The sequence below is a fragment of the Rutilus rutilus genome (genome assembly GCF_951802725.1).
Source record: "Rutilus rutilus genome assembly, chromosome: 25".
NCBI lineage: Eukaryota > Metazoa > Chordata > Actinopteri > Cypriniformes > Leuciscidae > Rutilus > Rutilus rutilus.
This window is the reverse complement of record NC_140229.1, coordinates 3,544,314-3,558,427: the sequence shown is the minus strand read 5'-3', so window position 1 is coordinate 3,558,427 and position 14,114 is coordinate 3,544,314. Positions and strand designations below refer to the sequence as shown.

Sequence of the window (14,114 nt, the reverse complement as noted above, 5' to 3'; positions counted from 1 at the left end):
ATGAACCAAATTATCTGAGCTGCTATCCACATTAATGACAAGAATTACGTCTGTTTTTATTCATCCAAATATTAAATAAAAAATAACTTAAGAACTCCACTGGTTTTCTTCTGGATTGGGTTTCAAAACAAACCAATGCAAATCGATACATAATATATAGACATGATGCATGCCATTGTAGCTCTTCTTTTATCCGTCAGCTCAATAAATTATTAGTTTGAGGCTTGTCACAGTCTTTCCAAGCAGTTTTTTCTTTTTTGAAGGGGTTCAAAAGTCTGAAACCACTGAAAATGCATTCATTCTCTTTGCGTTATTTTCAAATACATCCAATGCATCATTCATCACTTGGTAAATTTGATCAAATCGGACAGATGTAACATAGATTGTGTGACATACCTTGATTCTCAAAAAAACATAAACATTACTACATAAGGTCAAAGAAAATACGACCCACGGGTTCACTATAAATGAGAATAAACATGTGAATAAGCTTTTGTGTACTTGCATAGAGTTTGTTTGTATGAGTCTTTTAAAGGGGTGGTATAATGCCCTTTTTGCAAGATGTAAAATAAGTCTCTGATGTCCCCAGAGTGTGTGTGTGAAGTTTTAGCTCAAAATACCCCACAGATATTTTTATATAGCATGTTAAAGTTGTCACTTTTTGAGAGTGAGTAAAACGCACCGTTTTGTGTCTGTTCCTTTAAATGCAAATGAGCTGCTGCTCCCGGCACAGGGGGGCGGAGCTTCAACAGCTTGCACTCACACAGACAGGCACTGAAAATTTAGAATGTAGAAGCAACAGGACATTTCTGAATGGTTAGTTGATGAATTTATGTAGCTTTTGTGTAGTTATCTTCTAGTCATTGATTAGCATATTCTGTCATGATAATCTATAAATCGTGTTCAGGGGGCGGGGTTTATGTAAATTCTAGGGTTGGTGATGTCACTAACCCGGGAGGAATGTGGTGTAGTCCCAACCAGCCGTTTGTTGTAGTCCTTAAAAAGTGATTTCTTTAAAAGCAAATATCTCCCTTTGCTTTGAACTTTGAGCGTTGTAAGTGTGCAGATGTTGTTTATGCTCAAACAGCAACATTACACACTAACTAAAGTTAGAAAAGTGAAATCATGATCAACCACCCCTTTAAAAGGCTCAAGTGGCTCATTAATTTATGTAGCTCTCAGGTTTTCTCTTTAAAAATGTTTCTAACCAGCTTTGTTGTTCTGCTATCGCTGGCAGTTATTCAGACCTGATCATAGAGCGGGAAGTTCTCATGCAGAAATACATCCATCTGGTGCAGATCATGGAGACGGAAAAAGTGGCGGCAAATCAACTGCGGACACAACTGGAAGACCAGGATACAGAGATCGAGAGACTGAAGTCAGAGGTCAGTTCTTCGTCATCAGCTCCATCTATGTGCATTTAACGGTTTACGCTAAATGGTAAACAATAAATAATAAACGGTCTCATGAATAATTGTAACCACACCTTTAGAAAGCATAAAACACGACAAACTACCAATTTCAGATGTAGCAAGGAATCTGTGAATATAATGCATGCAGATATAATGCATTATGATGTACGTTATGAATATCTTTATAGTACATTATAGTTAAAGGCTTTAAATAAAGCGTTATCATATTTTTTTATGTTTTTTAAAGAAGTCTCTTCTGCTCACCAAGGTTGCATTTATTTGATTAAAAATACAATAATTTTGTGAAAATTTTTTACCCTGGATCACAAAACCAGTCACATGTCACACGGGTATATTTGTGGCAATAGCCAACAATACATTGTAAGGATCAAAATGATAGATTTTTCTTTTATGTCAAAAGTAATTATGATATTAAGTAAAGATCATGTTCCATGAAGATATTTTGTAAATTTCCTACTGTAAATATATAAAACATTTATTTGTGTGAGTGAATGCTGCACAATCGCCAACATAAATGTAGAACTTTAAAGGAGATTTTCTCAGTGTTTTGATTTTTTTGCACCCTCAGATTCCAGATTTACAATAGTTGTATCTCAACCAAATATTGTCCCATCCTAACAAACCATACATCAATGGAAAACTTATTTATTCAACTTTCAGATGATGTATGAATCTCAATTTCAGAAAATTTACCCATATGACTGGTTTTGTGGTCCAGGGTCACAAATATTAAAATAACTCTTTTCTATTTGAATATATTGTAAAATGTAATTTATTCCTGTGATGCAAAGCATTATTACTCTTCAGTGTCACATGATCCTTCAGAAATCATTCTAATATGATTTGCTGCGTTATCTGTTATAGATTGTTGTTCTGAATAAAACGAAAGAGCGAATGTTGCCCTATCAGTCCAATCAAGAAGAAGAAGATCCAGATATCAAGAAAATCAAGAAGGTATATGATTGTCTACATATATCCACCTCATTTACGCAGTCATGTTTGCGATTGTGTGTAGGGTAAGTGCAGTTACTCGGGCGTCTCCTTCGCGTGTTTTCTCGCAGGTGCAAAGCTTCATGCGTGGTTGGCTGTGCAGAAGGAAGTGGAAGATTATCGTGCAGGACTACATCTGCTCGCCTCACGCTGAGAGCATGAGGAAGAGAAACCAGATCGTCTTTAACATGGTGGAAGCCGAGACGGAGTACGTGCTCCAGCTCTCCATCCTGGTCAACTGTTTCCTGAGGCCGCTCAGGATGGCGGCCAGTTCCAAAAAACCCCCTATTAGTCATGACGATGTCAGCAGTGTCTTCCTCAATAGGTATATATGCACTTAAAGGGCTTCTGTTATGCTTTTCCTTTCATGCAGTGTGTAATATAGCTGTTTGTGAATGTAAAAGGTCTGCAAAGTTTTAAAGATCAAAGTGTACAACAAATAAAGTGATTGTCTCCTAAAAGAAAGAATTGATTCTGAACTGCTGAAATGAGTCGTCAGCAATTCCAGTCTCACTTCCGGTTCAAACCTACGTAACAATGTAATACATTTGCATAATGCCAGCCTATGGTCTTCATTGGCTGCCCGTGAACATCGTCTACTTTGCCCCACCTTCAAATACTGTATTTGTAGATAAGACTGGATTTGATCTGTGTTGTCAACATGTCAAGAAGACACTGTTTTCGAATCAACTCTGCATACACTTCAAAATGAGGACTTGCACTGGTATTGATATGGAAAAACATACCGCATCATTTGTTTCACTGTGTATCAAATGCTGAGGAAGTCTCCGGAGCTGAAATTCAGATATAGAAGTTTTGTTTCCAATACGTGGTAGACCAATCAAAACAGACTGGGCCATCTGACCAATCAGAGTAGAGTAGACCAATCACAACAGATTGGGTCGTCTGACCAATCAGAGCAGAGTAGACTAATCACAGCAGACTGGGTCATCTGACCAATCAGAGCAGAGTAGACCAATCACAACAGACTGGGTCGTCTGACCAATCAGAGCAGAGTAGACCAATCACAACAGACTGGGCCATCTGACCAATCAGAGCAGAGTAGACCAATCACAACAGACTGGGTCGTCTGACCAATCAGAGCAGAGTAGACCAATCAAAACAGACTGGGCCGTCTGACCAATCAGAGCAGAGTAGACCAATCACAACAGACTGGGTCGTCTGACCAATCAGAGCAGAGTAGACCAATCACAACAGACTGGGTCGTCTGACCAATCAGAGCAGAGTAGAACAATCACAACAGACTGGGCCATCTGGCCAATCAGAGCAGAGTTTTGCAGAACGGCAGGGTTTATAGAGACTGAATCTTCGAATAAACCATTTTCAGACTCTTTGAGAAACGAGGTGATGTGGAGTGTATATTATGAGTAAACCTCGGATGCATGTGAACCTGTTGTAGGAAACTCCAAAATAAAATGAGGAATCTTTAAAATAGCATAATAGGGGCACTTTAAAACAATTCAACAGTTCTTTAAAATTTTGGCACACTGTTGAGCACATCATTTTTTTATTAATGTTATGGTTTTTATAGTATAATATCTGTTTTGAAACTGATGCATTTCTCTTCTTTGTTTTTTCTTTATTGGTAAGTGAGACGATAATGTTTCTCCATGAGATATTCCACCAAGGCTTGAAGGCTCGGATAGCCAACTGGCCAACCTTAGTTTTAGGTGAGTTTGTTCAAGCTGCATATCTTTTAGTCAATTCAAATTGGATTATTTTGTATTATTTTTAATTGTAATAGGCGGTGGTGTGGCGCAATGGATAAGACACATGCCTTTGGTGTGAGAGACCCGGGTTCGAATCCACTGTGAGACACCAATGTGTCCCTGAGCAAGACACTTAACCCCTAGTTGCTCCAGAGGCGTGCGACCTCTGACATATATAGCAATTGTAAGTCGCTTTGGATAAAAGCGTCAGCAAAATGAATAAATGTAAATGTAAATGTAAATGTAAATGTAATTGTCAGACACAGCCAAAGTACGACGTGCAGTGAAGCGCTTCTCGACTCTCCACACATAGAATAAAAATTAACATAAGAATAACCCAAATAAAAAAAAAAAAAATTACAGTCAGATTTTGTTTGGCTGAGACAAAAATAAATGTGTTATTTGACGTTCTTCCAGTGGCCATGACCACTTATATATCACAGTTTTCTCTGACAAATTTCACATATATATATATAAATATATAATGAAGATGTCTAAAAACCCAAATGTCATGTTTCAGCGGATCTCTTCGACATCTTGCTGCCAATGCTGAACATTTATCAGGAGTTTGTGCGAAACCATCAGTACAGTTTGCAGGTTCTGGCCAACTGTAAACAGAACCGGGACTTTGACAAGCTTCTGAAGCAGTATGAAGCAAACGCAGCCTGTGAGGGCAGAATGCTGGAGACCTTCCTCACCTACCCCATGTTTCAGGTCAACCTTTGACCTTTCAGCAATGCGCCAGCTAATAAACACAAACAGTAGTAATTCTAGAGTTATTGCATGTCGCATTTCTTTTAACCGTGGTTGATTGTGTAAGAATGAGTGTTTTTGTATTTTAATTGTTGATTATTACCTTTATTATTAGATCCCACGATACATCATCACCCTTCACGAGCTTCTCGCACACACGCCTCATGAACATGTCGAGCGCAAGAGTCTGGAATTCGCCAAATCCAAACTTGAGGAACTATCCAAGTGAGTAAAAGCTTTTAAAAGAAATCATGCCCTGTAGAGAAAGGTATTAATTTTATTATATATTATTACAATTCATTTTATTATTATTTATTATCTTCAGTTCAGTGTATTGACTTTTAAATGTTCTTTAAAGCACCAAATTATTATAGAACTAGAGAATAAAACGTTCTTTATGGCGTTCTTCTATTGCTTCAAACTGTAAAAACTTTGCTTGTTCTAATTGGAACCTTTATTTTAACCTATAAGATTCTAAATGTTCTAAAAAATTCTGTTTGTATCAGTTCAAATCAAAATGATACAAAATAAAAATAAACATGTATTATACTTTTTTTTTCCATTTATTTTAAAATACAAATTATTTGTTTAAAATAAATATGTATTATTTATTTTACAATAATATCATTTTTTAATTATATATATTTTTCTATAATATTTTGTTCTTTTCTTTTTTATAATTTATATATGTATAAAATGATAAAAAAAATATTTTAAATAATTAAAATATATATAATCTACTAAATTCTATTTGTTATGTTATTCTAACATGAAACTCTCATATCAAACAGTTTCCTCTATGGAAAAAGTGATTCTTTTAAATGCAAACAAGGCTTTTGAAGTTTATTTTTAACATTCATGTGACCACACTTGACTTGCTTCAATATTGTCCAATTCACATTTACATTGACTACCATTCTGCCAAACACCTAACTTTATAAATATATATTATATGCATTTTAAATGTATTAATATATATATATATTGAGATGTGTTTGCATGTTTCTTCTCAGAATGATGCATGATGAAGTGAGTGACACAGAAAACATCCGTAAGAACCTCGCGATCGAGCGAATGATCGTGGAGGGCTGTGATATTCTGCTGGACACCAGTCAGACGTTTATACGGCAGGGTGAGATGGTTCATTATGGGTGTGAGCGGATATGTCTTGATTTTAGGACACATCCTTTTCAAATAACTCAATTCCACCCCCAATCCTCTACGAGTGATTTCCTTCCTGTGTGTTCTGCTGCTCATTGCTAGTGTCGGGCTCTACCAGCTTATCATAGTAACTGCTTATTTATTTATTTGATAGTTTGATTATTTAAATGAATAAATATTACTGAGTAGTGAGTACTGACCTATTTATCATGTAACACGAAGGACAGTATTTTTTTGGGTCAGATGTTCAGTTTTAGTCCCTAAAAATATGAATAAAAAAAATCTCTTTTTAAATTTTAAACATATATATATTATATATATGTTTGTGTGTTTTATTTATTTAAATAAAAATAAAACATTTGTTTAAAATAAATATGTATTATTTATTTATTTTAAAATATATACTTTTCTTCAAGTATTTAAAAATATTGAAATTTTTACAAAAAAATTATACAAAAATATTTATATATATATATATATATATATATTATAAAAACAGACACAATATTTTATTTATTTTAAATGTAAAGATGTATTTAAAATAAATATGTATTATGTATGTATTTAGAATTTGTATTCCTTATACAATATATATATATATATATATATATAAATATAAATGTATTGTGCAAAAATACTATTTTATTTTAAATAAATACAAATATTTGTTTAAAATAAATATGTATTATTTATTTAAAAGTACAAAGAAATGTTTACAAAATGTTTATTTTATATTAATATTGTTTATTTAAGAATATAATATTCTATATTCTATAATATAAAAAATCTATTTATTTCAAATACATAACATATGTATTATTTATTTATTTGAAATGAATATTTTTCTTTATTTAAATCAAAAGTTGAACAGCTTCACTGGAGTCGGTCACTAGTTTTGTCTGAATATCAGTGTATGCTTGTTTCAGCTCCACCCAAACACTGATCTCATTCAGCACTGCTCCCCACTGACAGGAAGGTGTGAATGTGCTCTAATGAGACCTAATCTGCCATATTAGTGCATCATGTCTCGTAGAGAAGCTTTTCTCGATGAGACAGCGCTGCCCTCTCTCCCTGAAACGCTGTCTTTAATGTTCTCCTTCCTCTCGGTAAAGAGCTGATGTGTGTGTGTGTGTGTGTGTGTGTGTGTGTGTTTCCTGTAGGCTCTCTGATTCAGCTGCCCTCTGTGGAGAAGGGTAAACTGAGTAAGGTGCGTCTGGGCTCGCTGACGCTCAGGAAAGAAGCTGAACGCCAGTGTTTTCTGTTCACCAAACACTTCCTCATCTGCACACGTACATCTGGCGGCAAACTGCACCTGCTCAAAGTGAGTCGACTCTGAACCGCTCAGCTATTTAAAGACTCAAAGTGAATATCTTAAAGGAAGTTCAGCCTAAAATATTCTCATCATTTAATCACCCTCGTGTTGTTCCTATCCCAAATATTTTCTTATTTACATTGTAATTCTGTCCACATTCATTGAAAAGATCAATTCAGGGTGAACTATTACTGTAACCAGGGCTTGACATTAACTTTTTTGCTCACCAGCCACTGTGGCTATTGGTTTTACAAAGTTTCACTGGCCACAATTTTGACATCGATACCATGTGGAAAAACTGCCATATAGATATTTAGCAGCGGGTATATTAGGCTGCTGTCACTTTAAGACCTGACGCACGGATCTATTATACTGTTACACATGCGTTTTCTTTTTCAACTGTTTACGTTCACTTAAAACATAAGTGACTATGTTTACATGAATACTCACCAAGACCGGCATTTTTACATTATTTTGTGTGTATTTGACTGTTTAAGTAGCCTGGAAATCCAGACCTAAATCTGAAAGATTAATGGTCTGGCATCGACTAATGAAACTCGGCCAGCTCGAGGGGCGGCACCAAGCGTGCATTTGAAAATCTCACTGCACGCAATTGGATAACACTACGACCAATCACAACAAGTTATCGCTTAGCTACCAGCGTAGACTAACTGGTAGATTAGACTCTTGCCGTATCCGGTCGGCAAAACAGCAAAAACGTCCTTCTTGTAAAGGAACAATTCGAGCGCCGTCTTCTGTTCCTCTTTTAGATAAAAAGCCAAGTCTAACTCGTTCATTGTAGCAGCTAAACCCTTTTCAAACAACTGGTGTTCATCCACAGCCATCTTGCAATGTTTACTAATGACTTCGACGTCACAGCGCTGTCGTCATCTCGCCTCTGGCCCGCCTATATCAGATAACCCGATGTGATTGGTGCAGCTCAGATCGAGGGGCATATTTAATGAGCATCATTACTCGACACCAGAGTAAACTCGTTGAGCAAATTCAACTTGTGCTCTCGCGAGAACTCTGGATTACCAGGGTACTGTTTAAGCGCAATAAGCCGTGAAAAAGAACTGAATTTAGCTCTGAGAGGCGGCTTTATGTGGACGCACTTTGGGTGTGAGGACAACATCTGCAGGAATGAGTAAAATTATGCACAATACGTGCAATCCCACGCTGAAATTCAAGCCCTGTAACAGCAACAATATTCATCCGGAGCAAATGAAACGAGTGAGTGAGGAGAGGCGGGTTTGTGTGTCACTCGCTGACGGAGAGAGAGAGAGAGAGAGAGAGAGAGAGAGCAGCTGGTATTGAGTATCTATTCTGCGTAAAATTTGTATTTAAGCATTTCAAAAATTTCAGTATCGATATGTATTTTTTGACAACACCACATTGAACTTAGTTTATAATTTTAGATGCCTTAAAAGACTACAATTGAAAACTGTATATATTATACATAAAATTCAACCCGCCAAAATGGCTAGTAGGAGTAGCACACCACTACTGAAATACACCCGCGTGTTAATGTCAAGCCCTGGCCGTAACCGTTTCATGCAAAAGCATAAAATAACTTGAGTACCTTTCCTCAAAACCACAGCAAGGAGGCACGTTGTCTCTGATAGAGTGTACGCTTATCGAGGAGCTGGACGCCAGTGATGAAGACTGTAAGTGTGACGTCAGACCCAACAGTCAATCTTCATATAAATCATAGCAATACCAACAACCAGAAGCAAGCAAAATATCCAAGATAAACCTTATAGCAGTGTGCACATGTATTAAGGAAGTAACCAGAGTTCATTTTGATTCGGTATCTCCTCAGATAACGCTGCTGGTCAGGGATTCAACCGTCTGGAGTTTAAAATAGTGGTTGAACCTCCTGATGGTCCGTCGTTTTCTGTGGTTCTGCTCGCGCCGTCTCGGCAGGAGAAAGCAGCCTGGACCAGTGACATGAGCCAGGTACAATCTACACGCTACATGCTGGAAGTCCGTATGAAATGCATGTTATAGCTCTTTATTGTGAATAATTCGTCCTTGCATCTGTGTGCCATTATTCTTCAACCTCGTAATGTAAAAAAAATATATATATATAAATGTAGGGTGGGGTTGCATGGCTCTGCGCATCAGTTGCTGATTGGATGTTGAGATGTGGGCGTGGCAGATGAAAGCAAGCTTGCAGGGGCGGAGTTTAAACGCACTAAATGATTGGAGAAATCCTGCATACATCACCAGAGAGAAGTCTGTCATTTTCACATACGGTCTACTTTATGATATTTTGATTAAAGAGTTAGTTGACCCAAAATTTTTAATTGATGTCATTAATTACTCACCCTCATGTCGTTCCAAACCCGTAAGACCTTCACTGATCTTTGGAACACAAATGAAGATCTTTTTGATGAAATCTGAGAGATTTCTATCCCTCCATTGATAGCCTACGCAACTACCACTTTCAAGGTCCAGAAAGGTAGTAAAGACATCATTAAAGTAATCCATGTGACTCCAGTGGTTTAACCTCAATTATATGAAGCGACATGGGGGGAAAACATAATTCATTCATGAGAAAAAATCTTTCTGGGCCTTTAAAGTGGTATAGTTGTGTAGCTGTCAATAGAGGGACAGAAATCTCTCAGATTTCATCAAAAGATCTGAAGATGAACGAAAGTCATACGGGTTTGGAACGACATGAGGGTGAGACATGAGTAATTAATGACAGAATTTTCATTTTTGGGTGAACAAAAGTAGACTTGGAACGGAAGTTGCAATAGACTTTTCTTCCCTATTGTGACGCATATACAAGTGAAACGGCTTCTAGAACAAGAACAAATGTAGGACAGAGAAGAGATGTTATTTTGATTAAAGATTACGAGGCACATGAATTTGTGTACGGATACATTTTTCATAATAAACTGCAGTATTACATAAAAAAACAAGAATTGTCCAATTTGATTTCATGGTGACTTTAAAGGGTTAGTTCACTCAAAAATTACTCGCCCTCATGTCGTTCCAAACCCGTATGACTTTCGTTCATCTTTGGATCTTTTTGGTGAAATCTGAGAGATTTATGTCCCTCTATTGACAGCTACACAACTATACCACTTTAAAGGCCCAGAAAGATTTTTTCTCATAAATGAATTATGTATTTTCCCCCCACGTCGCTTCATATAATTGAGGTTAAACCACTGGAGTCACATGGATTACTTTAATGATGTCTTTACTACCTTTCTGGACCTTGAAAGTGGTAGTTGCTTAGGCTGTCAATGGAGGGACAGAAATCTCTCAGATTTAATCAGAAAGATCTTCATTTGTGTTCCAAAGATCAGTGGAGGTCTTACGGGTTTGGAACGACATGAGGGTGAGTAATTAGTGAGTAACTAACTCTTTAATCAAAATATCATAAACTAGACCTTATGTGAAAATGACAGACTTCTCTCTGGTGATGGATGCAGGATTTCTCCAATCATTTAGTGCGTTTAAACTCCGCCCCTGCAAGCTTGCTTTCATCTGCCACGCCCACATCTCAACATCCAATCAGGAACTGATGTGCAGAGCCATGCAACCCCACCCTACATTTATCTTTAATTTTACATTATTTTACATTTTATTTTACCGTTACATTCGGATGTACGTCACAATACGGAAGAAAAGATCTGTTGCTTTTTCCATTTCATCATGACTTTAACACTCTTTTTTAGACCTTTCACAATAAGTGCATCTATAGAACAAGCTGCAGAAAATGATCTAAGAATATTACAACTCATAAGAAACATGAAAATGCATGGACAATAATTTTTATTAATTGAAGAGGAGAAATCACACAGAGATTCAGTCAAACCCAGTTTACACACACAGCAGGGTGTTGTTTTCTAGCTAGAAAGCAACACGAGTGAGAAGTTTCCATTATATTTGCATTGACACAAATAGTTTCACTGACTTGACAGTTTTTGCATAGTAAATTTAGCAAGAGCTGTCTGTTATTCACTTTGCCCTAGAGATGAACCAGTATACAAATTTGGGTTAATATTAGATCTATTTATTTGTCTAAAATTGTACATGCTTCAGATGAACTGTTGTTTAATGAAAAAGAGTTTGAATAGAAAATATAAGCCCGAATATGATCCGCTTTGAATATTGGCCTAATCAGACAGCTGATAACTGATAAAGATTGTTTTCTGACTCTTATTACAGTTGCTTGTGGATGAGAGTGAAGTCTTTCCATTCTGTTGTATTTGTCTCCATTTTTATGATTTCTACACAGTGCATTGACAACATTCGCTGCAATGGCTTGATGACCAGCGTGTTTGAGGACAACTCCAAAGTCACCGTGCCTCACATGATCAAGTAAAACACAATCAGTCCAGTGTTATTTTAGTACATTTACATTTTATATTTTCAGTTTTAATTTTTATTTTATTTGCTTTTGTCATGTTTATTAGTTCGTTTTTCCCCAAAATATATCCATTTAGCTTTCATTTATTTTTATATCATTTTTTTGTCATTTTAGTACTTCAACTTATTTTATTTCTGTTAGTTGCTAAGGCAACATTTCAAATTCTTGTTGAAATTTAAGTTTTTCATCTAATTTTTATATTTTGTTTTATTTCAGCATAATTTGTATTACCTAAAATGGTAGATAGATAGACAGATAGATAGATAGATAGATAGATAGATAGATAGATAGATAGATAGATAGATAGATAGATAGATAGATAGATAGATAGATAGATAGATAGATAGATAGATAGACAGACAGACAGACAGACAGACAGATAGATAGATAGATAGATAGATAGATAGATAGATAGATAGATAGATAGACAGACAGACACAGATGATAAACAGATAGATAGATAGATAGATAGATAGATAGATAGATAGATAGATAGATAGATAGATAGACAGACAGACAGACACAGATGATAAACAGATAGATAGATAGATAGACAGACAGACAGATAGATAGATAGATAGATAGATAGATAGATAGATAGACACAGATGATAAACAGATAGATAGACAGACAGACAGACAGACAGACAGACAGACAGACAGATAGATAGATAGATAGATAGATAGATAGATAGATAGACAGACAGACAGACAGACAGACAGACAGACAGACAGACAGATAGATATATAGATAGATAGATAGACAGACAGACAGACAGACACAGATGATAAACAGATAGATAGATAGATAGATAGACAGACAGACAGACAGACAGATAGATAGATAGATAGATAGATAGATAGATAGATAGATAGATAGATAGATAGATAGACACAGATGATAAACAGATAGATAGATAGACAGACAGACAGACAGACAGACAGATAGATAGATAGATAGATAGATAGATAGATAGACACAGATGATAAACAGATAGATAGATAGACAGACAGACAGACAGACAGACAGACAGATAGATAGATAGATAGACAGACAGACAGACAGACAGACAGACAGACAGACAGACAGATAGATGTAATAAACAGTTTTTTTTTGCTACTGTACCTTTAAGACTTCTATATGTAAATGAAGCAGGGTTTTATTTTAAGGTTAATGTGTGCTTTTAAACATAAACTAGTATTTCTAGAGGGCAAGATCATCCAATAGTGTCAGTTTAAGTTAAAAATAACAACACTTAATCAGTCCAGATAGTTGGTTCAACTCAATTAGTTTGTTCTCGCGTCACTTTAAAATAAACGTGCTCATCCGTATCTGTGATCCGCAGGTCTGATGCCCGCCTGCACAAGGACGACGTGGACATCTGCTTCAGTAAGACGCTGAACTCCTGCAAGGTGCCTCAGATCCGATACGCCAGCGTGGACAGACTCCTGGAAAGACTGACCGACCTGCGCTTTCTGTCCATCGACTTCCTCAACACCTTCCTCCACACCTACCGCATCTTCACCACTGCTGCTGTGGTGATGGACAAACTGGCCGACATCTACAAGAAACCCTTCACCTCTATACCGGTCAGGTTAGAGTTCCTGTCACTCAGCAGTTTTTCTCCACTTAAATGTGTTCTCCAATGCAAAAACGATTCATTTCGGTATGTTTTTCTCACATTCAAAACATGTTCTTCATCCTTGTCTGAATGCTAATCATCATTGTGATGACTGTGATATCCTTCATTTGAAGTTCATTTTGATTGTGTACAGTACCGTTCAAAAGAATTACAGATTTTTTTTATTATTTTTTTTTAAGAAAATTATCCTTTTATTCAGCATGTGGATGCATTAAAATGATAGTTATTTATAATGTTTTCTAATAATAATAATAATAATACTGATCAAATAATTATCATTTCTATTTCAAACTGGAGTAATGGCTGCTGAAAATGGAGCTTTGGCCATGACAGAAAAATAAAAAAGTTTTTTTTATCGTCATTTAAGATACAAATAAATAAATAAAAATAGAAAACTAATATTTCATTACAGCACTATATATTATTATCAAATAAATGCAGCCGTGGTGATAAGATTCTTCTTCCAAAAACGTACTGATCAAAAACTTTTGAACGGTTATTAATTATTGGAATATTAGGACTGCGACTAAGAATTATTTAGATGAATAATTAATCTTTTAATTATTTCTTTGATTAATAATTTCTTAATTGGATGCAAAAACCAGTTTGATTTAGAAAAAAACATATTATTCAATGATATGCCAAATTCACCTTTTCAAACATGCAAACTGAAGGAAATAAAAAAATGCAAATAAATGCTCTGAAT

At 35.8% G+C, this 14,114-nt stretch overlaps 1 protein-coding gene across 1 annotated transcript in view; it reads left to right on the top strand.

Moving 5' to 3' along the window:
- Positions 1-14,114, top strand: part of rasgrf2a (Ras protein-specific guanine nucleotide-releasing factor 2a) — a 40,399-nt gene that overhangs the window by 8,472 nt on the left and 17,813 nt on the right. The window contains exons 3-14 of the mRNA XM_084400335.1: positions 1,238-1,385; positions 2,298-2,387; positions 2,495-2,748; positions 4,035-4,114; positions 4,674-4,867; positions 5,022-5,131; positions 5,920-6,038; positions 7,228-7,388; positions 8,980-9,046; positions 9,202-9,338; positions 11,635-11,717; positions 13,112-13,360. Coding sequence (XP_084256461.1) covers positions 1,238-1,385; positions 2,298-2,387; positions 2,495-2,748; positions 4,035-4,114; positions 4,674-4,867; positions 5,022-5,131; positions 5,920-6,038; positions 7,228-7,388; positions 8,980-9,046; positions 9,202-9,338; positions 11,635-11,717; positions 13,112-13,360 — 1,692 coding nt within the window. The remainder of the gene's footprint in view (positions 1-1,237; positions 1,386-2,297; positions 2,388-2,494; positions 2,749-4,034; positions 4,115-4,673; positions 4,868-5,021; positions 5,132-5,919; positions 6,039-7,227; positions 7,389-8,979; positions 9,047-9,201; positions 9,339-11,634; positions 11,718-13,111; positions 13,361-14,114) is intronic.